The 26799-nt window shown below is 60.1% G+C and overlaps 1 protein-coding gene across 1 annotated transcript in view; it reads right to left on the bottom strand.

Moving 5' to 3' along the window:
- Nucleotides 1-26799, bottom strand: part of CSPG4 (chondroitin sulfate proteoglycan 4) — a 35025-nt gene that overhangs the window by 5684 nt on the left and 2542 nt on the right. Inside the window, exons 2-8 of the mRNA XM_039238170.1 lie at nt 10173-10336; nt 5257-8796; nt 3431-3913; nt 2902-3078; nt 1083-1281; nt 869-1003; nt 575-741 (exon numbers count right to left, since the gene is read on the bottom strand). Of these exons, the coding sequence (XP_039094101.1) occupies nt 575-741; nt 869-1003; nt 1083-1281; nt 2902-3078; nt 3431-3913; nt 5257-8796; nt 10173-10336 (4865 nt within the window). The remainder of the gene's footprint in view (nt 1-574; nt 742-868; nt 1004-1082; nt 1282-2901; nt 3079-3430; nt 3914-5256; nt 8797-10172; nt 10337-26799) is intronic.

Here is a 26799-nt window from a genome sequence, read left to right as displayed (position 1 = left end):
TAGCAGTACCCTTCTTCACGTGGTGGAGAGTTCCAGTGGCTCTGGAACTCTGGTGGCCCCTGCTGTGGCCCCTGCTGTGCTCTGGGACAGCGAGATGGCAGCGTCACTTCCACTGCAGCTCCTCGGCTGCCTGTGTCCACTCATCGGCTCCCAGGGTCCGCTCTGCTTCTGGCGGGCCCCTGACCTGAGCCCCAGGCTTGCACCTCTGCTCACAAGCCCAGCAGCTGCCTTCATCTCAAACTCCACCCGCTGAACCAGGCACTGCCCCTCACTAGCCACTGAGGTATGCTCGGGTCTCCAACTCAGAGCACCCTTTCCAGCTCCTAAGGTCCATCTGCAGCTTCCTTCTGGAAGCCATGTGCGAGGACCTTCTCCCATGTTCTGGGCTTCCGTAGCCCTGACTTCTCACACCTTTCTGTTCACCAGGCTCTGGGAGGGCAAGGCTTGCACAGCCTGGTGGGGCCAGGGAGCGTCTGCTGCCCATGGTGTGGGGGCGGTGCCCATGTCCATGTGAAGGGGGCCACCCACGGCTGGATGGAGTCTAAGTGGCGGCTGTAGAGAGCTGGGCCCTTACCTCAGCCTGAGTGAAGTTCTCCAGCGTGTCCCCAGCACTGCCCTGCTGGGCATGGAACAGCCGGCCCAGCTGGGGGCCCCGCAACACATGGTAGAGCAGCTGGTGGGGGTCAGTGCCTGCACTGGAGCTGGCCCTCAGGCTCTGGCTGCTCAGCGGCTGGACCGACCCTGTGAGAGGCATAAGGGGCCTGTTGGCTTCTGACCGGGGGCCAAGGCGAGGCCCACGATGGTGGGGAGGCAGCGTGACCCTGGTGTGTCACCTGGCCTGCAGGCATGCCCGTGCTCGCAGACGCACCTGGGCACATGGTCAGCGTCCCGCTGCCCTCCAGCGACAGGAGCAGCTGCTTCTGGGCCATCACGCGGAAGAAGTGTCCAGGGGAAGTGTGCTCTCCATCGGAGAGGCTGAAGTGGAAGCCTCCGTCCAGGGCTCCTGAGGACGGGGGTAAAGTTGGGTCTCTCTGGCCCACGGTGGCCCCCATCCCCAGGGCACCCCACCTTTCAGCACTCACCCCGGTGTGAGAATAGCACCAGCCCGCCTTCTAGCTGGGCCTGTGTGAAGCTGCGGACTTCAGTGCCCGGCGCCGCCCGCAGCACTACTTGCCCATTGCTGGGCTGCTCGATGGTGTAGACCAGGTCCTCCGGTCCTGAGTCGCTGTCTGTGGCCCGCAGGGTCTCCGGAGGGAAGGGCACAGTGGCCCCCTCCCACATCTGGGGACACAGGCCCATGAATGTTTCTGTACCCCCCAAGCTCGCCCACCTTGTTCCTCCCTGGCCCTGAGGCCGTCATCGTCACACTGTGGCTCAGGCCCCCAGCTGTCATCGAGGCCACAGCCATTCTGGGCTTTCCCTTGCAAAGGGCCCTCTATGCCATTCACCCTCCCCTCTCACCCCAGGGCTCAGGCTCCCTTCTCTCTGTCTGCCCTAATCCTGACTCGTCTTTCAAGGCCAGCTCATGTCCCCTTCCCTCAGGAAGCCCCCAGCTCTTACCCTCACCAGGTTCTCTCCCTTCAGAGACCCTAGCCCTGACTGACTGCACTGCTGCATCTCTGGCAGGGCAGGGGTCTCCCTTTAGACCCTCCAAAGCAAGTGTGGGTATGGGCTGAGCACACTATGGGTGAGTTTTGCGTCCCCCCGCAGGATGCTTATAAATGGGATCCCCTGGCAGGTGAGGGAGGGCCTAGGAGGTGCAGAGGCCTGGAGGGGCTGACGCCCTCTCCTGTTGGCTCCTGTCCCAGGGCACTGAAGCAGCAGTGGGGTGAGGTGCAGTCACAAGCCCCGACCAGGTGGGTGAGGGTGTGGGCAGTCCCTCCCCGCCAGAGAACAGGAGCCCCCCCTCAGGCCTCCTCCCACCTGCCAGCAGGGCAGGCTCCCATTTCTCAGATCCTGTTATACAATCCCAGGGGCGTCAACGCTTGGGAAATGTTGGGGAGTGGTTCCCATTCCTGGTAAACTGAGCCCTCTGGGGTTCCAGGGCACCTTCTCCTTGCGCCAGGCTAACCCCAGGCAGAGCTCTGCAAGGGGGACTTTAGCCCTGGGCTCCTGGCACAAACACGGTGGACAGCACCACCTGGTGGCCATGATGCACACCGCACCCCTGCCTGTGGTTCCAGAGCGACCCTTAGCCTGTACCCCACCACTCTGCTGACCGCCCCACCATTGGGCCACTCCCCACAGGTACATCTCTACCATCAAAGATGTCCAGTGCCTCATGTCACAGACGGCCCACATCATGTCTCTTCTGAATCCTCTCATGAGTGCTAGAAGCCAGCATCCAGGCCCTGCCCATCCACTATTGTGTGATTGTGGTCAAGTCATGCCCTTTCTGTTCCACTCGTAACTATGTCTGTGACCATGGAGGAATTCTGGGACCTGGCTGGGCTGCAGCTTTGACCTCTGCTGAATGAGGGCACCACTGTCCTGCAGGGATGTAAAGGGCAGGCGCTTGGGAAGCCAAGCTGTGACCTTCCCTTGCTGCGGGTCAAAGTAGGGAGCTTAACCACTCTCCACCTGGAGCCCAGTCTTAAGGGCCTGAAAGCACTTTCTTCAGGAGTTCTGGTCCTGAGCCATAGAAAGAGCCTCCTGCGGATGGTGAATCCAGGGAATAGCAAGGTCATTCACAAGGCTGCCTACTGCACTTTCAAGTGTTCAATAAAATTCTCATACCCGTGTTCTATTTTCAGTGCAATAGCTCTTCTCTCTTCCCAACAACTAGTGAGGCATGTGGCATGGTCCCCATTTTAGAAAAGGAGACCGGCTAGGAGAGGGGGAGCTATGTGCTGGGCCTCTCTTTGGGAGGGGAGTAGGGAGGTGATCCCAGGCGGCTCTCACCTTCAGGCCCATGTTTGTGGTGAGGATGGGGGGTTGGTCGTTGACGGGCAGGATGGTGATGGTGAAGGCCACTGGATGGCTCTGGCGGTCCATCTCTGAGGCATTAGCCACTAGGACGAAGCTGTCCGTCAGCGTCTCACTCCCGTCATGTACATAGTGGATCAGCTGCTGCTCCACCTGTGGGCAGAACCGGGGCTGAAGGTCAGGCCCCAGCAGGTCTGAGACCTGAGACGGCCTCAGGCCCAGCACCCTTCATTCTCTGCCTTTGGGTGTGGTGGAGACCGACTCCTTCAGAACTTCCGTTTCTGCAGGTGGAAATGGGGACAACCGTTTCTCCCAGAGTGAAGGAAATGGGACAGTCCTTTCTATATGCCTAGAGAGGAGGGAGGGACACAAGGCATCTGAAGCAGAGGTGCTCCGTAAACGTGAGCTCCCTGCCTCTTTTCTATGTACACCCCAGGCTGGGACTCCCTGTGGCTTCTGCCCCCAGAGCAGGGCTATACCCCCAGGGCCTCCCTGATGGCTGTACCTCTTTCCAGGAGAAAGCGCCAAGGGTCCCCTCTTGGGGACCTTCCTCTCTCCGCAGGGCCCCATGCTGGGGGGGCTCCAGCACCTGCAAGTCAAGGCCTGGCAGTGTGGGGAAGTAAGGCCCGGTGACGCGGAGCAGTGGAGGGGCCAGTGTGCGGCTGCCGCCCTCGGGAACGCTGAAGTTCTGTGTCTCCAGTGGGATGGCCGCAGGAAGGACCTCCAGTTCGACACGGACACCCTCAAGGGGAGCGCCCACGCCTGAGGCCACATCCAAGGAGAAGGCATCGCTCCAGGCCTCGGGGCGGGAGTGCAGGTACAGGACCCTGCCCGCATCCACTGCCTCCTGGGAGAAGCTCTGCACGGGGTCCAAGCTGGGCGGCTCGGCCACTGAGGCACCGTGGGATAGCATCACCAGGTAGCCGGCACGTGGTGGGGTCTTCACTGAGAACACGATGTCCACCGGTGGCACTGCCTCCTGGGCTGCCTGGTGAACAGGGGGTCAGGAGGAGCCATCAGGGGTCACAGAGGGAGGCTGTCGTGGTCCCTTAGCGGCCAGAACAGCCTCAGTCTCCATGTCACCATAATTCCCCTGGGCAATGGCCCAGACGCCGCTGCTTACTCAGACAAACACTCAGGTTCACACACACAACACCCAGATGTGCAGCTGGTTAGAGGGGCTGCACGCTTTCACCACCCCCCGATCCCCAGTCACATGGTCACACAGCCTCCGAGACACACACTCCCTGAGAGATGAACACAATCACACCCCCTGATTCAGTGGCACAGACATACAATATCATCGCACAGATATGTACATCTCACAAGTAACACGCATGTAACACATGCACACGCATACACAGAGGCTGATCCTGCCTCTGCTATCACTACTATTCACCACCAGAGGGCGCTCCATCCTTCAGAGAGGCACAGTCTCCACAAAGGATAGCTCAAGGGCCAAGGGGTGTTCCCTCCTCACCTGATGGTCCGGCAACAAAAAAAGGACACACCACTCCCATATTCACTTTCCTGACTCTGTGCCTTTGCCTGGAATACTTGTCTGTATTCTAGAATTCTGTTCCTTCTGCCTGGAATGCTATCTCCTCATTCCCTGTGAAAACCCCAGACTCTTCAAAGCCTGGCTTACATGCTGCCTCCTTCATGGCAAAGCCTTTCTGATGCCAGACATGTTTAGTCAAAGTCAGCCCCCAAATCCAGACAGCCAGAACCACAAGGGGCTCAGAAATTGGCAGTGTATCTGACATTGGCAGTGTACCAGAGAGGGCGAGGGCTGCTTGGGGTCACACAGCATGTTGGCAGGTCTGCTAGATGGCCTGTGGTCGCTCTGTGAGGGTCTCGGATGGTCATCATCGCTCTCCAGGTCCTGAGGCCTGGTTTGGGGTCTTGGAAAAGAGCTGAGGATTCAGGAGCCTGGAGGTCAAACACGTCTTCTCCAAGGCCTACAGTCCTCTGAGTCTGTACCATGAAAGCCCTCCAGGGAACTTACTATTAGAATATAGGTTCTCAGGCTCCTCTGCAGAGAGTCTATGGGTGGGGGGTGGGGGGTGGGGGTGGGGGCAGGAACCTGCACGGTTAGCCGCAGCATGTACGTTGTGCACATGGCATGTGGAGGCCCAACAACTCACAGACAGACGCACAAACACCCCCAGAAGCCCTCAGACACACAACACGCACGTGTACAGCTGCACACCCAAGGCGTGGACACACACCCGAGCCAGGAGTCACCATGGGCTCATCCCCCAACATCCGAGCACACGTGGCATGAGGCTGGATGGAAGGGCCCCCTTTCTCTGGACCCCCATCCTTTACCTCTAGCTGATCCTTTCTGATCTCAGCCGCCTCCCCCTGGAAGACGTAGATCTTCTTGTGCTGGACCAGATGCAGTGGGGCCAGTGGCCCCTCCAGGGCAATGGTCACTTGCAGGGTGGCGTCTGTGTGCACGGGCCCTGCCTCCACTGAGAAGGCCAGGGTGTCTCGCGGGCTAAGGCTGCCGTTGTGGCTGTAGAGAACGGCCCCGCCCAGCAGGTCCTGATGGGAGAAGGCCGCGGCCGGCTGGCCCGCCCGGAGCAGCTGTCCCCAGTGCGGGCCGGCCGTGACGCGGTAGCGGACCTCCTCCCCACTGCGGATGTCCAGGTTGGTGTCCAGGTGGAGCACAGCTGTGTCGATGGTGCCCTGGCCTCCTTGAGGGACCACGAGGCGCGAGCCATTGGCCACGTGGAGGTAGGGCTCTGAGGCCTGCACTTCGAGCAGCGCGGTGGCCTGGTGCTGCCCATCAGACACTTGCAGCTGAATCCAGCCTCGGTCGGCCCCCGAGTGCACAAAAAGCACTCGCCTCTTCCTGAGGTCCTCCTGGGTGAAGCGGTAGATGGGCCGCGTGGGCTCATCCACGGCCACAATACTGCCGAAGAGAAGGTCCTTGCGGGTCAGGACCAGCTGAGTGTCAGCAAAGCCAGAGTCGGCGTCACTGAAGGCCACGTCGTCTGTCGTCAGCAGCCGCCGCCCACCCCTGGCCACGTGGAAGATACGGCTGATGGTCTGCACTGGAGCGTGGTCGTTCACAGGCTGGATGGCCACGCGGAAGACACCCCGTACCTCCTCCCAGGCCATGCCGCCGCTGCCCTCGCTCTGGCGGGTAGCCACAAAGGGGATGTCATCTTCCGTGGTCTCGGAGTTGTCGTGCTGGTAGACCAGCCGGCCCTGAAGCAGGTCCTCGTTGGTGAAGGAGGTGACCGTGGCGGCCCCGTCCTCTGCCCCCCTCCAGACTAACCTCCCGTGGCGGGGCCGCTCCATGACCTCATAGAGGTAGCTGGCACTGTTGAGACTCTTGACAAAGAGGTGGTCAGCGGAGAGGACACCCTCGCCACCCTCGGGCACTGAGAGGAGGATGTTGGTGAGGACGGGGGCGTCTGGGTCGCCACCAATGTGGATGGGGAAGGTGTAGAGTGGGGAGAAGTGTGGTGGAGCTATGACACGAAAACGGAAGGTGTCCTCGACGGCCTCCGAAGCACGTGCTGTGGCCCCGTAGGTCACCCGACCGGCCTGCAGGTCATCCTGAGTGAAACTCTGGCCATCTGACAGCCGTGTGCCCTGTAGCCGAAGATTACCCTTCCTGGGGGCCTGAACCACCTCATAGTAGAAGGTGGTGGGGCTCGGGCCTGCCTCCTCCTCCAGGGTGGCCTCCAGGTGGGCCATGGTGAGCGCCTCCTGCTGGGTGTTCTTAGTGTGCAGCGGCTCCAGCCGCAGCAGCCACACTGTGGCCCTCTGGATTGTCACTGGGAAGGACAGATTGCTCAGGGTCTCCTGGCCCACCTGTACCTCCAGGGCCAGGCGCTCCACGGTGTCCTCCGTGTGATGCTGTGGGTCGGTGCTCAGGTATCTCACGCGGCCCTGCTCCACGTCCCGCTGGTGGAACGCCTGCGTGGCCCGCCACTCGGCGCCCTCGGCCCCCCCTGCCCCCTGCTTCTGCAGCTCCCCGAACCGCAGGGCCTCGGTGACTCGGAACAGCACGCTCACATCCTGCCCCACGGCATTGGTCTCCACTGACAGGTTGGCGGGCAGGACGGGTGCGGCGGAGCCCTGGGCCAGGTGCAGCCCGGTGTTGTGGCGGACATGAATGGTGGGCCGGACGGCCACCACCTTCAGTGTGGCGGGAGGGCTGGCCTGCAGCCCATCGCTGACACGGAACGTCAGGTCCTGGGCGGGCCCGCCGCGGTGGATGTAGACCAGGCTGCCCGCCTCCAGCTCCCGACAGGAGAACTCAGTTGCTGGCTCCGCGGGGTGGTCCCGGCGCTCCACGGGGAGGCCGGTGGGGGTGCCGAGCAGCTGGAAGGTGAGGCCCTCGCAGGCAGAGTCCGGGTCATAGGCCTGGAAAACCTCGGGCCCCAGGGGCTTCTGTGTGTGCTCCAGGATCACCATGAGGCTGCCGTGTGGGAAGATGACGCGGGGTGGGTCGTTGACGGGGTTTATCTGGATGGGCAGGATGTAAGTTTGGCCCCTCCGCAGGCAGGAGGGCACGGGCCCCCGAGCCGTCACCGACACCTCCAGCACCAGCTGGTCGGAGGCGTCCTCAGAGCCGTCATGGACGAAGCGGACCTTGCGGTTCACCACGTCCAGGAGGGTGAACATCTTCCGCGCCTGGGCGCCCGGGATGTCCAGCTCCAGCTCGCTGTGGCGCGCCCCGCGGCTCACACTGAACAGCACCTGGGATTTGCGCAGCTCGGCCTCGCTCAGGTCCAGGGTGGGCTGCACGTGCCGCCACTCGAGCCAGGCTGTGCCGCCCTCAGCCACCACCAGCGGGCTGATGGCCAGCAGTTGGGTGAAATTGGCAAAGACAGGAGGCAGCCCCAGCTCAGGCACGCAAGGCTCCGGCAGCTCCACAGCTGGCCACGCCTCGGGCGCCAGGGTGGAGAGAGCTTCGTCAGGGCCATAGGTGTCGTCCTCGTATTCATCTTCCTCCAGCCGGCAGCCGGCAGCCATGCTGCGGGTCAGCAGGGCTTCCCGGAGCCCCCGCCTCTGGCCATTGATGCTGAGGTCTTCCAGGCAGCCCAGCAGGGAGACACCGACAGCCCCTGGTGCCAGGCCCAGGCGATGTTCCTGGAGATGACGGGAGGCCTCTGCGTCCAACCCCCCCAGGAGGAGGCTGCCACTCGGGTCCAGGTAGCTGAGGACCCCACGGTTGGAGGTGCGTGTGGGGTACTGGTCCACGGAGATTTCCAGCTGGTGAGCATCCACGCGGACGCTGACCTCATGCGGCTGCCCGTCGGCCACAGGCACACTGTTGTGGAGTAATACTGTGCCCTGGCCCTTCTCGACCACAGCCCGCAGGTGGCCCTCGAAGATGTCCACGTAGATGAAATCCCCACGCCGGCCCCCCGCCTGGAAGGCCAGGGGTGCCCGTTGGCTCCGAGTGGTGAGTGTGAACTCCAGGGTGCCTTCATCCCGAGTGCTCCAGGCAGGGAAGGCAGCCAGGGAGTGGGCCCCAGAGAAGCCCAGAGCCACACTGTCGTCGGCAGAAAACTCTTCAGCACAGCCCTCGTGCACGTCTGGCGTCAGCGGGAGGAGGAGGTTGCGGCCGTTGAGGGTGGCAGTGTGGAGGCAGCCCCTCAGGGGTCGACTGGCTCCCCTCACATAGGGCAGGCCGAGGCTCCCAGTGCCTCCCAGGAAGAGCCCATAGGGGACCTCTAGAGGAGTGTCCGGGACCGTGGCCGAGGCATTCAGGAGCCCGTCCACTGACAGCGAGGCCTCACTGTCTGAAATAGTCAGCTGCACGGTGTGGAGGATGGAGTCGCTCAGCAGCGTCTCAGCTGGCGTTTCTAGCTTCAGCTCCTCCCGGCCCAGGGTGAGTCTGACCTGAGGGGACAGGGAAGAATGGAGCAGGGGCAGCACTTGGACCCATCTGCTTTCACTGTAAGCACTCAGTTGGTCTGCTACAGCAGAGGGCCAGGGACAAGAGCTTCTCATGCCACCCCTGTCTCCTTCCTGCCACCTCTTTACTCATTCCCCAACTTGCCAAAGTGATCTCTGTGCCGGGTCTGACTGGGCTCTGGGGCCCCTGATGTGAATCAGGGAACTGACAGATAGCAAGATGCTTTCCTAGAGATTCAGCTTGTATTTTTTACTCTCTCCCACTGGCCTCCGGGTGGAGGAGCCATCAGAAAAGTCACCTGGCATCCAGAAGATTCACCCCTGGAATAGTGGGAATCCCCTGGACACCTGGGGGTCATTGGGTCACTGTTCAGGGATGGGCATCCCATCAGATGCTCTCTGTTTTGAAGGTTAAGTAAACAAAAGCTCCTTGACCCGGGGTGAGGGATCCTCGGGGAGAGAAGAACGTGGTTCTATGGCTTTGGCACCAGAACTGACTCTGGTGTGGTGTTCCCACAACCAGATGCTAGAATGGGTGGTGGCAGAGTATGGGAACTGAAAGAGCACAGAACTAAGAACTGTGGTCTTGGGGTTCCAAGAATGGAGCACCTCTGCAGGGTCTGGCATCGCTGTACCTGGCAGAGGAAGAGCCTTAGTGCCAGGCTGTACCCTGCCTTTGTTCAACAGTGACACCTTGTGGCAGTGAGAGGCAATGGCAGCAGCAGATGGATAGGCCAGCCACAGTCCTCTCCCCACCACCGAGTGGAAGCCCATGGCTTTCCTAAATGTGAACTAAGCCCTCAGGTTCTTAAACTTTTCGTGGATGGGGGGGGCGGGGGGGCTCAAGACAGAGGCAGAAATCTCGTTGCTAATAAAGCTGGTGGTGACTTGCAGGATGAAACGGAAAAATGGAGAAGCTTTGGTAGGCTGGTTATTACCATCATGGACAGACAGCGGAGCTGTAGGGTGACTGGTGCTCGGGCATAGGGAATCACAGGGGTTGCTGGAGCCCAGGAGAGGGTACCCAGCCCAGGTGAGCACCAGGGGACACCTCCTGGAAGAAGGGATGTGCACACTGAGACTTCAAGGGGAGGCTGGGGCGAGGCAGGGCCCAGCAGAGGGGGTGGAGTGAGTGTGGGGAGGGTGCTGGCAGCAAGAGGCCACTCGGGGGCCGGACTGCAGGCGGGCGGTGTGGTCAAGCACAATCCCGGCCGGGGGTTGTGCTGGGAGTCACGCCTTTGGAGCTACCGTTGCACAGTGGAGACCTAGAGACCCCAAGGTGAGTGTGACTCACACAAGATCACCCCGCCGGTTGGGGGCTGTTTGGAGCTGGAGGAGGCCAGCAGGGAGACGTCACTGACCTGCAGGCGTCCAGAGTGCAGTTGCAGCAGGAGGTGGTCAGCCTGGCCTGCGGCCAGGAGAAGCAGGGCCTCGGGCTGGGGTGTGGAGAACTGCAGCTGGAGGTCTAGGTCGGTCAGGGCTGTGGCCACGGGCACCTCCAGGTGGTTCTCACCGAAGAAAGAGGCTGGGAGAGAGGGAGCTGGGGTCAGAGTTCAGATTCTGGCCTGGAGGAGGAAGGCACCGCAGAGAGCATGGGCGGGCTGTGGGGGGTGGGGGTTGGGGTTCGTGCCGGTGCAGCCGCACGGGTCTCCTATGTGGTACTGCCTCGTCACCTGCCTGGTCCTGGCACCAGAAGGCACGGCCTCACCTGTGTCCAGCCCAGACCTGGCTCCACAGGATGCCAGACCCAGCCGTTCCAGGCAACGCAGGTCCCCTCCTCAGCGGTTTCCGGAGCCAGGGGCCTCGGCCAGCTCTGACTCTCCTCCCCTGGGCCCTGGAGGGGCCACTCTGGGTCTAGTCCCTCTCTGGCCTAAAGGAAAACCATCCCTCACTGTGTCACCTGGCCTGGTGATCACAGCCCCCTGGAAATGGAGTTCCAGGAGAACCATTCCTACTTCATTAAAAAAATTTTTTTAAGGTTTATTTTTTAGAGAGAGAGAGAGAGTGAGAGTGAGAGAGAGAGCAGGGGAAGGGCAGAGAGACACACACACAGAATCTGAAGCAGGCTCCAGGCTCTGAGATGTCAGCCCAGAGCCCGACGTAGGGCTTGAACTCACAAACCATGAGACCATGACCTGAGCCGAAGTCAGATGCTCAACCGACTGAGCCACCCAGGCACCCCGAACCATTCCTACTTCAAACTGATCCCTGCTCACGTTCCTTTCACGAAAAGCCCCATGCTTTGGGCAGCGCCTTCCATGCCATGACCTCCCTCTGTGGGTGGGCTGGGGCCATGGCTTGGGCCTGGTGTGGTGCCCACCCATCTCCGCTTCTCTCCCAGGCCATGCTCCCAGCTGTCTTTGGGAGCGGATGTGGCAGCCCGTCAGCTTGAGTCCACCAAGCAGCAAAGGCTCTGAGGCCAGATGGAGACCATGTGCAGTGCTGGACCCCAAATGGGCCAAACAACTTCCTCATCACCCATATTGCTTCCTGCTGCAGAGCCATCGATAGTCCCTGGTGGGTGCTCACATCTGTCCCTACTGTCTCCACCGTGGCTGGGGACAACGGCCGACTTCTCCGAGCCTGGGTCTGTCTAAGGACAAGGCCTGGGAGGGGCTGAAGGTTTGGAGAGCAGGCCAGAGGGCCTCTCAAGTTCATATGGCCTAAGCAGGCCATATATATAGGGTTTCCCAAGGTCAGTGGTCATGGTGCAGGCAGGGCCCCTTTTGTCCCACACTGGGGTACCTCCTCTTTTTAAGCCGCCACCTCCTCCAGACAGCTTCCCAAAGTTAGCCTCCCTTGACCTCCGACCAGCTGCGACAATTTCTGGTTTATTCCTTTTGCAGAGATCAGGGCCAAATATAACTTTGACTCTGTCCCCAGATGTCCAGGGTTAGGGAAGGCAGGGGAGACGGGAATGGGTTACAAAGGGGATTCATCTCTGTTGAGCTTCCCTTCAACCTTGTGTGAGCGAGTAAAGGCTCATGGCCTTGATGGGGATGACCTGGCACCCGCCCACACACGTGCCCCTGGCCAGCCTGCGCACTGATGTGGGCCAGAGGACGTGGCATCGGTCGCTGGAGGAGGCCGGATGGATGTCCAAGGATGACAATGCTCTTCCCCCTGGGCTCAGTGGAAACCCCTTCCGTCAGCCCCCTCTTGCCAGCACTTGCTGGCAATGCCAGAACTCGTCTGAGGGGGTGAAAGGCATCAGATGAGAACCGCACACCCCAGCAGGCCCAGCAGGCCTTGGTGCCGGGCCGGGGGGCAGACCAGGGAACTGACGGGGGCAGACACCTTCAGGGGCACTATATCTACAAAGATGTTGGTTCTTAAGGACAGAGTGCAGGGCACTAAACCGAGGGCAGTGGCAAGGACGGTGGGGGCACTGGCCCCTGAGGGATGGAGCCATTCCCCTGGTGGGCTGGAGCTCTCAGCGGCTGCCAGGAGCTGACTGTTACATTTTCAGGATTTTTGCAAGCCAGGTGAGCTTGCCCGGTGGGAATATTTATACCACGGAAAGAAGCCAACGGTACAAGCCAGGGTTCCCTCTCCCAGAAAGCTAAACAGGCACCTGCTTGCCGTGCACGGGGAAGGGGTCCGTCTCCCTCCCCTGAGTGGGGGTGAGCTCACACACCCATCCACGTTCCCTTTTGTTGAGGGTGGGTGTGGGGACATGGTCATGGTCAGGGCCTGCACCAGGCAGGAAGTGAGGTAGTTGGTTGGCTCTAACCACTGAACTACCTGCCTTCAGCCCCCTCCCAGAAGGGGAGTGCGGCAGCCTGTTTGGCCTGGTTCTCCAGGCCAGAGTGGGAGGGCAGCAGGAAGTAGAGGTACTTTCCAGAGAGCTGGGGTCTGAATGAGCCTATTGAGGGGCTGGGCCCTGCTGTTTCCTGTGGGGCTGGGCAGGGCAGCGCTCACACAAGCTGCCTTGTGCTGCTGGAAGCACACAGGCCAGGCAGCCCCCCTCGCCCCAACCGAGGCCTCTGAGGTCTCGCTGGCCAAGGCTTTGGAAACTCTGACATTGCCATTCCCCCCACCTCCTGGTCTCCTTCTTCTGCCCCTTATCGCCTCTGATGGGCCGCGGTTGCAAGAACCCAGAATCCCTATCCTGGGAGACAGTTGGAGAGGGGCTGTGAATGAAGAGGCAGTGCGGGATAAAGAAGTGGGTTAGGAGTCAATCCCAGAGGGCTTCCTTGGGGAGGTGAGGGTGGTGTAGAGGAGGAGAGAGGGAGAGGAAGGGGTGGCTTCAAAGGGCAGCAAGATGGAGCAAGAGGCTGGCAGCGGGAATGTACAGACTCTGGGACAGCTGAAGACAGAGGAGTCGACGGCAAAGTAGCAAGGGCCAGACTCTGTGGCCTGACTGGGGCCCCAGGGCAGTCGGGGAAGAGGGAAAGCATCAGTGCTGCTTGGAGGCTTGCCCTTGACTTTCCTGGGTCAAGAAGGTCCGTGATTCATCAAACACCAGTTCAGGCTTGTAGCAGCTGTGTGGGCTGGCCTCTGGGCCAGGTGAAGGGGCCAAATCGACCTCAGTTCTGTAAAATGGGCCCTCCTTCCAGTCCCTCCTCCTGTCGGTGGGGATTCCTCCATTCCCTTTCTGGTCTGGGGGCCTGCTCTCAGATGTGGGTATGCGGAGGGTTAATGGTGTGGGCTGCCTGGGTGGTGCCAAGCCTTCAGCATGGGTGGGGGGCACGGTGCCCCAAGGGGCCTGGGGGATAAGTGGGAGGGGCAGGAAGAATGCCACATGTCTGGGTTTCTCTACCTGAAAGACGGTAGGTGGGTGGGTGTCCAGGACGACAGAGACGTCTACTTACGTGTGTTCCAGTGCGTGGGTGGCTGGGGGTGTGTCTGGGGTTTGCATAAGGCTGTGTGTTTGTGCATGTGTGCGCGTGTGGGCCGGGAGCTGTCAGCACAGAGCAGCGATTGTGCCCAGGCCTGTCCTGCCCCTCGGCGCTGCCCGCCGTGACTAGGCTGGGCCTGGCTCCATGAAAGGGGCCGTGTGCTCCTGGAGGGTTCCCGCCCCACCACCCGGCCCCCGTCCATCCATCCCAAAGGTTTGCCGAAGGTGGAGCTTCCCACAGCTTCCCACCCTTCCTGCCCACGGACAGGGCGCTTCTGTCTGGGCCAAGGCAGAGTGGCTTCATCCCTCTTCCTGAGACGGGGGCTGGGGGCACAGAAAGAGCCTGTCTTTCCCCCCAACCCCTTCTCAGATGGGGAGACAAAGCTTGGGCCAACGTTCCCCAGAAAGCCACCCTCTGGCAGCGTGCAGGGGGTCCTGCATCTCCTGCCCCCCGGGGGGCACCCCTAGCGTGTTCATGGATGGGTACCTGAGTCCTGCCTCTGGACGCCCGAGGCATGAGGCTTAGTTCCCTCTTGATGCTCTATCCTCACCTGTCAGCGGGCTCCAGGACACGGGGTCACTGTGTGGGGAGTATCTGCCTCTCAGGCTCCCACCACGCTCTCCCAGGTTGGCCAGGGGCAGGGCCTCAAGCATGGGCCTTTTGTCCAGGCACTGGGGGAGGCGGTTGCTGCAGACCTTGAGCCTTCTGAGTCTTCAAAACCCCTGGAGCTAACCAGACTGTCTCTCTTTCTTCTCTCCCTAATCTCCTTTGTCTTGGCCATTTAGCCACCTTGCTGCCTGTCTGTCTCTGCCTCTCCCTGTCTTTCTTTGCCTTTGGCTCTTTTTCCCATGCCCCATCCTGGCTGTAGCTGAGAGCACCACCCTTGCCCCAGTTTAGAGAGCTAGGCCTGGGGCCTCTTGCCTCCCCAGGGCTGGGCCCCCCAATCCTTGGGTGATGGGTTCCACAGTATCAAAGTTCTCTGCTACTTTAGCATGCAGTGGGGTGCTTGGTTTTCCCTTTCCAGACGGACAGACAGAGGCCCCGGAGGAGAAGCAACTTGACAGAGAAGCAGAAAGCCTACAATTCTTGGCCCAGCCACCTGTCTGAGCCCCACCCATGCAGGCCCCCCCCCCCCCCCCGCTCCCAGGCAATCAGTCCCTGTGTGCCCCACTCCCAGCACATTCCTGGTCTCCTAGGGGCAGCCGGGCAGCCCTACAGCCGACGTGCGTCATGGGCAGCCTCGGCAGCATTCCTGGGTGTCTGCTGCTGCCTGACTTTATAAGGGAGGAAGTTTGGGAGTCAGAGCTGCTGGGCAGAATGGCCAGTGGGGCGTGCCTAGGGCCTGGGACAAAGGTGGGCAGTGGGAGACCTGGACATGCGTATGCTGGGAGGTATGCCCGGTGGTACTGAGATGGAGCAGGAGGTGAGAGATGGATGGGGACGAAAGGGGATCTATATTCATTCATTCATTCATTCATTCATTCATTCATTCATTCTCAAACACAGTAATGCAGCAATGGAAAAGAAGAACTAATCTGGGGGAGACAGAAAGCACGAGAAAGATTTTAAATCCTTCTCCACAAAAACTGAACTTGGGGGTCCAGACAGAGACCTAAAGAAGGAGATGAAGGAGGAGAAACCAAGAGACACACAGAAGGCTGGCTGTTGGAGCAAGCCTGCAGCTGTAGCCAGGAGTGAGGAGAGTGAGGAGGGGGCACTGCCAGCTAGTTGGGGAGGGGAAGGGGTCCTGCTTTCCAGCCAAGTCAGACTTCTTCACCAAAGCAGGCAGGGGTGAGGCTGGGAGAATCCTTCTGAGGAGTCGGAGGTGGGCCGTGGGGCAGTGCCCTAGGAGGACCAAGGCAGGAATGAAGGGCTCTCTGTCTCCCCTGTGGGTGTATATGTGGGTGGCCCGGTGTGAGAGCGGGGATGGGCCAGGAGCCCTGCCCCAGCAGCTGGGCCCTCCCAGAGGTCACCCAGGTCCTCCAGAGCTCAGGCCAGATCCCTTCCTCTTGTGCCTCCAAAGGGTGTGCTTTTTCTTTACCAGCTTTCCGCCCCCAAGCCAGGGCACTCCTGAGGAGGCTGGGAAGGGTGGGAACTAGTTAAGAACCAGAGCAACGGACCCCAGGGCCATTGGGGCCCCCTCCCATGTCAGAGCTGGGAAAGCAATGTCGTGTGCTGATGCTCAGTCCCAGAGAGCGTCCAAGGCCACAGTGGGAGGCACATAGCCATGAACATGACTGAGTGCAGGTCAGTGCCACGTATCACGGCATACGGAGGGGAGTGTGGGGCAGGTGAGGATGCGGTGCAGTGGGTCAGGTCTGGCTCCAGATATTGGACATTACCGTTCCTGGCTGTACCTGACACTGCTGACCCAGTGTCAGCCCCCGCCTCAGCACGTCCCAAGGCTCAGCCCTTTCTTTCTTTTTTTTTTTTTAAAGATGTTTTTTTTTTTTGTTTTTTTTTGTTTTTTTTTGTTTTTATTTCTAGGGGAGAGAGAGAGACAGCGTGAGCAGGGGAGGGTTAGAGAGAGAGGGAGTTACAGACTGAAACAGGCTCCAGGCTCCAAGCTGGCAGTCAGCACAGAGCCTGACGCGGGGCTCGAACCCACGAACCGTGAGATCATGACCTAAGCAAAAGTCGGCTGCTTAACCGACTAAGCCACCCAGGCGCCCCATGGCTCAGCCCTTTCAACGGAGCTATCACCTTCCCCTAAGCCTGTCACCTCTGAAAGTAACAAGGGGCAAGGCTACAGGGAAAGACTTCAGGTCAGACCAAAGGGACAATGTAACCTGATCAAGGTGGTGACAATGGGGTCACAAAAGCCACACCCAGACGCTTACTACCTGCCAGGGCTAGCTGGCTGGAGACTGGCACGCGCAGACTCACAGCCTCACCGCTCTGCCTCTCCTGCCTCCCTGCCTCCAGGTGACCCCAAGGCCACCCCAGAGGCCTGCTGACCACCTGCTCCTCTCTCATCCCACGAGTGCCCATAGGAACAACAGTGTTTCAGTTCAAAGTCACGCGGAACTTTAACAAGTAGCTGTTCCTCTTGGCGGATGGTAGCTTCCCAGTAGAATGTGGGACGCCAGACTGTGTGCTCACGGCAACGGCCTCCTCGCCTAATACTACGGAGACCTCTGCCAGGGTCAACGTGGGCCCATTCCAGTATATTCCAAGAACTCTGGACCCACAAGATTCACCGTCAGGGCACTTGACCTTCTGTTTGGTTGCAAGGTCAAGGAGGCCAGGGCAGGACCACAGTTTCCTCAGCTATTGGCTGAGTCCTGACCCTGGTCACTGGCCTCAGCTACTCATCTTCTAACCAAGAGGCCACCCAGGCCAAGGGGCATATATGTATACACACACACACACACACACACACACACACACACACACACACGGGAACATTTCCAATTTAGGGAGCTCCTCTAGAAGGTAGGGACCCTGGGACTGGTGGATAGGCGATGCTAAGCTTGGTCCATAGACACTGACAGGGGCCGGGTAGGGCTGGTACCCTGGGCTCCAGGCCACATGTCCCAACCCCAGGGCTGTGTGCGGCACAGAGGAAGTGGGAGGGAAAATGAGAGGTTTGCTGGAAGCGGCATCTCACAGTCCACCCAGGCTGGTGGGCTGGGTGGGGAGGAAGCAGGGCCTCAATGGCATCTTTGTTGGAAGCCCGTTGCTTCCCTTGCCTGAGGCACAGAGGGGTGGGGCTGCTGTGGTGAGATGCTCAGAGGCTTTTCCTTGCCTTATAATTTTCCTCCTTGTGCAGGGAGACGCCTGGATTTCCAGGCCTTCTTCCACATTTCCTTTCCCCAGCTTTCCTGCCCCTGGGAGGTGGGGTGGGGGGCCCTCCTCTTAGAGGGCCCAGGCCGAGGTGGGGGTCTGGCAGGGAAGAGACAGAGCCAGGGACCCTCCTCACCTGGCATTGGGCCTGCTCTACAGCCCCTTCCCCCCACAGGGTCTCCTCCCATTTTACCGGTGAGGAAACTGAGGCTCAAAAAGGCACCACCTGTGCTCAGGCGTAAGGAGGAGCAGCGGCAGAGCTGGATGTGAGCCCCTGTGCTCATGCGTGGCTCTGGAGCTGGGTGTTTGTGGTATCAGGGAGGGGTGTGTGGACACAGAAGCAGTGGGAGGTTATTGTTGCGTGTGAATCGGAAGTGGGGCAGCAGGAGGAGGGTATGAGAGCTGGCCCCTTGCCTGGGGAAGACACACTTTTTCCCTTCCTGTCTTCAGGGTCTCCTGAGGTTGGGGGGAGCGAAGAAGGGAGGGGAGAGCATCTGCTTTCCATGGCTGGTTTGGCAGCTGGCCTCTCTTGGCGTGGATGGACATGGGTCCGGGTCCGGGTCCGGGTCCGGGGCTGGCTGGATCAGGGAGGGATCTTCCTGGCTGGCTGAGGATGGCATGTTCCAAAAGCCAGTGATAAGTGCCAGCCATGCCCACTGGGGTCTTAGAGGCCAGGGAAGAGGGTGGAGAGGCAAGGAGCCTGGCCCCAGGGGCTGTGGGGCCGCCCCCTCTCTTGGGCTGAATCCAGAGCCAGGAAGCATGTAGAAGCCTATTGCTCATCTCTGAACTCCCCTTCAGCTCTGGGATGAGAAACCGTTAAGGGTGAGGCCCTTGGGGAGGTGCCCTGGGGCTTCCCCGAGCCTGGCAGACTGGGCTTGGAGACAGTGAGTGTGCGAGCTGGGAAGGGGGGTTAGCGGAAGCGATGACTGTTGGTCTGGACACAGGCCTGGACCAATCTGGCCCAGCTTGTGCTCAAGAGCATGTGCCTTGGAGAAGCCACCCCTCCTTCTGCCTTAGTTCCCCCATCTGACATATGGGGAAGAAAGGTGGGGTAGTCCCACAGATGGAAGTCTTGTGTCCAGGAGACTGGGGGGCAGGGGCTTGGGATGGGGATCCCCACGCTCCACCTCCTAGCCAAGGCAGCGATGCTCTTTGCTTCAGTCTTCCCATCTGTGCAGCCTGGATGGGTAGACCAACAAAAACCTGGCTTGCCCAGCCCAGCTCAGCAGGAAGTGGCTGATAGAGAGGTGTGGTCACCACAGCGGGTACAGTGGAGCCACTTCTGGCCTCAGAGGCCAGGTTGGAAGGTCCCCTGCCCACCAGGGGCCATCTGCCATCCAGAGGCCCATGACGCATGTGCTGATGGAGGAAACATCAGCACGTAAGGGAGGATAAGGATCACATGGAGGTGGCACTTGGCCCATATGGTGGATTTTCTATCATGCCAAGGTAACAATAGACAGGCAGAGTGGCAAGCTTCCGGCACGGGCAGGAGGCCTGCAGGAGGGTGTGGCCTGGGAGGGTGGACCAGGAAACCTCAGAGTCCTTGCTAATGGCCTCTGCAGGGTCCCTCCGAGATCCTTAGCCTGAGAAGTCTCCCCATGGGCAGGCCTAACTCCTCTTGGCATAGGTTCCTGCCGATCGCTCCGTACTAGCCAGGCCTCGAACCCTTCCAGACTGCCAGCACCGCTGAGCCCCTGTGCTCTATCTAGCCTGCCTCCTCTGCCCCGGCCTCAGGCACTGGCTCTTGGCTGTGGTACCCACATCTCTGTTTCCAGCCCCAACTCTCCAGGGCTCTGGGCCCACCTGCCAATGCCTCGGAGGCGTCTGAACCAGACACAGCCATAGGGAGCTAGAGCCCTGAGCCCACCCATCTCAAGCCAGACTCAGCATAATCTGTTCCCAACCTGCCTGCCTTCCAGAGAAGCCTCACCACCCACCCACGGCTGGGAGGAAATCTGAAAGTCTTTCTGGACATTCTCCCTCCTCTTTCCCCATGTTCCAACCATCTTGCCCCTAAATTCTCTTTCAATTCATCTCCCCCTCTTGCTCTTCTGTGCCATCCCACAAGGCAGATGGTCACCATCCCTTTCTGGCTCAATGGACTTCCTGCCTTGGGTTGCTAATAGCAGCTGCAATTAACCCAAACTGAATGCCACTTTGTCACCTTCTCTTGTCTGGAAGCCTTTGATGGCTCCTCATGGCCCCGAGTTCAAGCCGCAACCCTAGCACGCCACGGAAGGTGCTGGGTGACTTGGCCCCAGTCCTACCAGGTTCTCCTGTTCACCTCCCTCGAATACCCCACAGGCCAGCCTCCCTAGACCTTGGGCTGTTTTCCATCCACAACTGACAGGTTCCCCACTCCCAGCCTTTGCTCTAGCTGGGCCTCCTGCCTGGCTAGCTCGGCTCTCCTCCCTGCCTGGGGAATGCCCCCCTGCTCCTTCCGACAGGACAGGAAGTCTTCCCCTCCCTCCCCCACAGCCCCAAGTTCCCTCTCTGGAAAGACACTCAGCTGTGGCTTGGGGCGCTGTGCTGCCGTGGCCTCTCTGTTCACACCGTGTGTCTCAGGAACAAGACTGAGCGCTGCTTGGTGAAGGGAGATGGGAAGCGGGGGGGGGGGGGGGGGGGGCGGGGAGGCACCCCGTGTGGCCAGAGGGGCAGCCGCAGGGGCTGCGTCCCAGCTCTTACCCCACCTTGTCTCACCTCCCGGCCTCTCTTCAGTCTTCCTCGTCCTCCAGGGCTCCAGGGCTCAGGCAGGGGCGAGGCAGGGACTGGCCCAGCCAGGGAGTGCTTTTCTGGGCCTGTGGTGACAGAGTCTGGGGCTTGTTTTTAGAGAAAATAGCATCCGAGCCCCTATTTATAGCTGGAGGCCATGGCCACAGACAGGAGGTGGCTGGGGCTGAGGCTGTGCAGGCTTGCTCAGGCGGGGCTGGGGGAGGGGCCATTCCCAGGCCCCCTGCCCGCCCCCCCCCCAGCCTCCGAGGAAGTGCCCATGGGATCCTGACATCCCCTATGACAGGATGACAGGATGTAGCCTGTGCTCTGGGCGGGGGGAGGAGGGGACTTGGGTGAGGGGATGGAAAATTTCTCTCAGGATTGGTCCCTGGGGCCCAGAGCCCCTTGTGGGAATGGGCGGAGGTGAGGCTGTGTTGTGTCTACTGGGAAGACAGGGAAGGACCTATTGGGGGTTGCCGGATGCAGAGGTGGCGCTCTGGGTTTCCACAGGGACCAGGGACCAGGTAAAGGAAAGGGAACAGAGTAGGGTCAGAGACAGAGAGATGGCCATGGGGAGAGACAGAGGGATGGGGAAGAGAGGCCTGCAGCTCGGCTGACACGTGAGGGGATAGAGAAGCCAGGAGAGACTTCAAGTGGAAGCTTCTTGCACAGGAAGTCTTCATGGTGCTCTGGGCAGAGTGGTCAGGGTCTGAGCTGGCTTCAGTGAGGAAGGGCGGGAACTAAGCATCTCTGTGGCCTCCACCCCAGGGGGCCAGGCCTTGCCCACTCCCACCCCTGCAGGGCCCAGGGCCTGGAGACCCTCAGTCTCGGGGTGGGAGGCCCAGACCTGCTGGAAGCAAAGCAATGCTGTGCGGGCGTGGTGGACACGGATGGGCTTTGTCCCTAGGATCCCTGAAAGCCTGTCCTGGGCTGATGAGGCAACGGAGTGCCAGGGCTGTCGGGGACAGGTCTGGGCTCTGGCGTGCTAGGGGGCAGATTCCCCAGGCTTGGAGGTGTTACTGTGGAGACCACAGCCTGGGCTCACACCTGCCGCCAGCCTCTGTTGGGACCCTTCCCCCGGTTGTGCCCAACCGTTGGAGGCCGTGGCGTGGCTGTAGCCCGAGGCATGTGTCATGGAGACACAGCCACAACCAGTGACTCAGACAGTTAAAAAAAGGAGCAGCTTGGAGCGGTGACTCAATTGGCTCTGGAGGGGCTGGGTGGGTCCGGCTGGTACAAAACGGGGTGGTCTGGGTTTATTTTTGGTAGGGTGGGGCTGGGGCAAGGGGGTGGAAGATGGGAACCGGGGGTGGAGGAGGGCTGCCACTCTCATGCCAGGAGAGCCCCGGGGCTTCATGCCAACTTGCGAAAGTGGTTTCTAGGTGCCAGGGAGCTCAGGCCGGCCAGGCCGCCTCTCAGCCCCCCTTCCAGGCCTAGCCCACTTTGCTGTATGGCCCCAGACAAGCAGCTGGCTGTCTCTGGACAGGAGCAGAGTCCCCTGTCCTATTCACAAGAGGCCTGAGCTCAGAATTCTACAGCTGGCCTTGGGAACTGACTATTCTACCCAGAGGCCCAGAGAGGAAGAGTCCACCCAAGGCCACACAGCAGGGCCAGGTAGCTCAGGGACTGTGGTTGCACAGCAGGCTCAGGTCTCTACAACATTTCTCCTGCCTCAGGGCTGTCGACAGTTGGAGGGACAGGCTGTCATCCGAGCACCTGACCCTGGAGGAGCTCAGCTGGGCTTCAGGCGGGTGGCTGCAAGCACATGGGCACCAGATGCCAAGAGGGAGCTGGGGGCGGGCGCCTGGATTCTCTTAGTGCATCCGGGGAGCTGGCTGAGCTGTGCCCAGTGGTCTGTTGAGAAGAGTCTGTGGGGGTGAAGGCGGAGGATGCCCACATGCTGGGATCTTAACCTGGGGGCCCAGACCCTGCCCAGCCTCTCATTTAGAGCTACCTCCGCTCTGCCTGCCAACCGATGGTGCTCTCTGCAGCCGGTTTCCAAGACTCACTCCCTCTCACCTCCACCAGCTCTGGGCTCACACATACATGGATTTGGGCATCACCAACACCCCCAGTGGGTCCAAGCAGCTCAGGGCAGAGAGACTCCCTCACTCCCTCAGTCTGGAGTCTATTCCTCTGGATACTATGCTTAAGGAGGGATGCAACAGCCTCCCCGGGAGCTCTGGGAGCCATTTTACGTCACTGGGCCCTGCCTTCCACCCTGACCGCCAGAGGGGGCCCAGGGTTGGGCAGGGAGCAGGGCAAAGATGGGTGTCTAGGCTCCCCATCTGACAAAAGTTCCCGGGGCTTGCTCATTCTACATTCCCACCCATCTGTTCTCAGGGTCTGAGTCTCCTTTGCTTACTCTTTTCAATAATACTGATTATGTTGCCCTCAGGGCCCATGATCTCTGCCTGCGGGGCTGTCAGGGTTCAGGATGGGGCTGGCAAGGGCTGTCACAGTGGGAGAGGTGTGTGGCCCTCCGCCCAGTGGGTCAGCAGGATGCGGAACCCCCTCCCCCTTTGTGGGGGGTCCTGGGCTGGCTGAGAGCTCCCTTGAGAACCCACCTCCCTCTTCCATGTCACCGAGTCCCACACAGACCTGCTCACAGGGCCACCTTATCCAACCCCCCGCCTTGGAACCTTTCTCAAAGATCCCCCTTATTGCTAGGCCTGCCCTTCTCCAGAAGAAAAGGGTAATAACAGAAATGCAGCAACCTCAGAAGCAGGCACCTAATTTACTCTGGCAGAGGGCTTGAGTCCTCAACAGGCCTAGGGGGTAGGAATCATTTATCCCCATTTTAAAGAGAAGACTGAGGCTCAGAAAGGCCAAATCACTTCCCAAGGTCATGCATCAAGTGGTAGGGCTGGAGTTTGATCCTTGGCTCTCTAATACCATGTTCCATGTTCCTCACCACCATGTGCCTGCCGCCAGCCTGTCCCCCCCCTCCCCCAGCCCTGTAGAGGTTCCCGGAGCTGAGGATTCAGAGGAAGGAGAGGTGGGGTCTGAGTCAGGACTGAAGGGCGGGAGACAGCTTACTCTTAGCTGCTCCAAGGCGCCCAAAAAGGGTGATTTGTTCCTTCCCTGACCATGGTGGGAAGTGTGTGTGTGTGTCCAAGCCTGAGGCCTCCCTGGCCAGCCTCCAGCTGCAGGAGAAGCTGGGCCGGCCCCAGCTGCTGTGCACAGGGAAGAGGCAGGGAGGGGCTGGAGTCGTGGGAATCAGCATCCTGGGCCCACTGATATTTATAGCTGCCCCCTCCTGAAATGTGGGTGGGGGAGGGCTGCTCTTAGGTGGGAAAGGAAGTTGGTCTCCTCTCTCCAGCCCCCAGCATCTCCCCAGGGAGCAGGCTGGCCCACGCCTGAGGCCCTGCTTCAGCCCTGGAGCTGGGGGCTGTGGATCCTGAGTTGGAGACTTCCCCCAGGACGGCTGGGCCCAGACACTCTCCTTGCTAGGCCTCAAGCCAGGCTGCAGAGCAGCGCTATAGGGGTGTGTGTGTGTGAGCACACGCATGTGTGTACGTGTAGCTACTGGGGATCATATTGATGGAGGTCAGGGAGCAGGGGGCGGAAAGGCCTGTAACCCTACAGAGAAGGAAGGCAGGGCCGCAGGAAGGGGAAGCCCAGGCTGTGGGCCTCAGCAATCAATGGTTGGGAAAGGTCCACAGGGATGGAGGTGTTAGAGCTAGACCTTGAAGGATAAGGAGGAAAAGGGAAGACCAGGTCCAGGGAACAGCCTGAACAAAGGTGGAGGAGTGCCAGGGATTATCGATTATTACCTGATGGCCGAGTTCATCAGCTACTCTTTGGGACACAGGATGACACTGAATGTAGAAGCTGATATATTGGCGGGTGTGTGTGTGTGTGTGTGTGGGCCCTGCAGGTGTCCTTGGCCTGCAGGATGCTCAGGAATGTCCTGTTTGTTTCCAGGAGCAGCAGGGATGGGATGCGGGGCCAGGAGAGGCAGGGTCCCCATGCGTGGCCAGGAGGAAGCTGGGATTGTGTTTGGGCCCCCAGACCTTGTTCCACCTAGGAAAGGACATCTTCCAGGGGCCCTTGGTATCAGTCTTGACATGGATTCTATGAAAGCCAAGAAGTTCTTCCTTGTATCTGACCTGAGTCTCCCCTGCTCCCAGTATTTTTCAACTCAAAACAATTCCTTGGTTTTTAAGTCTTTCTCCCCCCCCACTTTTTTTAAAGCCACAGAACAGTTTGCCAAAACCACATCCTACACAAAACCCAAATCTATAAATGTGCTCACGGAGCTGCTATGCGTGAATTGGGGTGGGGTTGGCTTCCCACATTCCCGGGCTCAGCCACCTCTGGATGTAAAGCCTGGAACACCTTGGGCACAGTCTGAAAACCCCTGGCTGACTTAGGAATCAATATGCCCCTCTGTGGGCTCAGTCCTGTAGGGAGCATGGCAGTGGAGATCCCTGGCCTGCCTGCACGAAGCTGCTGGCCCTGTGGGCAAGGCCACCACCCAAACCAGGATACAAGAACAGAGGGCAGGGAGGCTCAACACCCCCCCCCCCATGCTGAGACATGGCGTGTGGTTCTGAGAGAGTAGCTGCCCCTCTCTGGGCCCCAGTTTCCTTATGAACCACGGCGGAGGACTGGTCTGGGAAGGGGAGGCAGCCTCGCTGACCCACCATGACTGCTAAGCCACGAGGGAGACACACACTGAAATGGATTAGCACGAGCAGTGGCCAGAGGCCTGGCGCAAGCACGTCGGGGCTGGCGGGGCGGGAATGGCTGGGTATGGACAGGAGCTCTGCGGGAGGAAAGAATGGTTAATGGGACAGGCACTGCTCAGAGCCTGGGGAACCATGTCGCCAGCCCACCTTGCTGGCAGCCCTCACTGCTACTGCCCTACATCTGAGACGAATGTGGCTTTGTTTGCTCCCGCAGCTGTCCAGGGAAGTAGGGGACTTTTTTTTTTTTTTTTTTTTAATGTTTTATTTATTTCCAGGAGAGAGAGAGAGACAGCGTGAGCAGGGGAGGGTCAGAGAGAGAGGGAGTCACAGACTGAAACAGCCTCCAGGCTCTGAGCTGGCAGTCAGCACAGAGCCCGACGCGGGGCTCAAACCCACAAACCGCGAGATCATGACCTGAGCGAAAGTCGGACGCTTAACCGACTAAGCCACCCGGGTGCCCCAAGTAGGGGACTTTCTTGAAGAGGATCTGCTTATGCTGTGACGAAGTAGTGAGGGTCTGGAGAGGTGGGGTATAGGGACACAGGAGCTGCCTCCCCCTTGGAGACCTGTCTCTCTCCCCTATCGGTGGTGGTGGGGTGCCTGGGCCCACTGGTGGGTGACTACGTTCCTGGCCCGATCTGTTGAGGTGAGTGACAACACTGTGGCCTGTGTGCCCAGAGTGGCCTGAGGCCAGTCCCTGCATTTCTGTGAGCCTCAGTTTTCTCATCTATAAAATGGGAATGTTTCTTGACTTGCAGCACAGCTGTGAGGCTGCGGCACAACATGGTCAGTACTCCCCATGGGATTTTCTCCCAATTATAAGATAGCTCCACCCCCTCCCTTGTTTGGAATGAAGCTGAGAGAGCTAGGAGCCCCTACCCTGGGGAGTCCAAGTACAAAGTTGTTCACACACACCCAGTTCATTCCAAAATCACTCACATACATTGGGTAATAGTAATAATATAGCACTTTTGAAACGGGACATATGTCGGGGCAGGGAGTATGCTGGGGGTAGGGGGGGGCAAGGCGGGGGCAGGGTGGGGTCAGAACTTGGGGAGAGGCTATGAAGGAGCAGAGGGACCAGCAGGGGAGTGGGCCCAAGTCCTGGAGGAAGGCCCCTCGTTCATTCGCTCCTGGCACTGGACAGGAACCACAGCACCCCTGTCCCCATGCTGTCCTCACCTCCTCAGCCTGGCTACCCCCCAGGCCTGTGAGTGAGCGAGCTGAGGACGGAGTTGTGCATGCTCACGTGCACGCCCACATCTGTGTGCGCCAGTGAATGTGGACGTCAGGGCTACTTCCCCCTCCCCCTCCCCTGCCTGCCCCCTCCCGGGCAGCACGCCCAGTTCCCAGAAGCAGCCTATATACGCTTCCTCTGAAAGCCCCGTGCACAGCCCGCTCCCCTCCAGGGTTGCTGCCAAAGCCGGGCCCACCTGGCAGTACCGGCCACAGCCCCCCGGCGGGCAGCACTGACAGACCCTTCTTGTCCTGCCCCAGAGGGCAGGCGAACATGGGGTGGGGGTGGACCGGTTATAGTTGGTTCTTGAACAGCTTTTCCAGAGTCTGGGTGGGCTGGGCCAAGGGCCTGGCCTCTGCCCTGCCCCAGAGGCCCCAGGGCAGTGAGCGCGCACGCGCGCGCGCGCGCGCGCACACACACACACACACACACACACACGCTCGCTCGTGTGGCTCAGAGGCTGTCTCCAGCACCACTGGGCCCCCAGAGGATCCCTAGAGGCCGAAGAATCTACCCCGATTCAATTCCTTGCACTTGATGCCTCCCTGGCCCTGTTCTCTAAGATGCCCCTGTCAGTTCAGAGTCCTCACGCGGGGAACGCAGAACCCTCCTTACCAGGAACTCCTGCCCCACCCCTAGTCCGATTTCCCCCTCAGGCCAGGTAAGAGGTATGGGGGCCACTGGCCCAGCAGGCTCTGTGCTCACTCTGACCTCT

The sequence above is a fragment of the Hyaena hyaena genome, unplaced genomic scaffold, assembly GCF_003009895.1.
Source record: "Hyaena hyaena isolate Hyena2069 unplaced genomic scaffold, ASM300989v1 scaffold_137, whole genome shotgun sequence".
NCBI classification, from domain to species: domain Eukaryota; kingdom Metazoa; phylum Chordata; class Mammalia; order Carnivora; family Hyaenidae; genus Hyaena; species Hyaena hyaena.
Note: the sequence above shows the minus strand (reverse complement) of the source record. Positions and strands in the feature narration are given on the sequence as shown.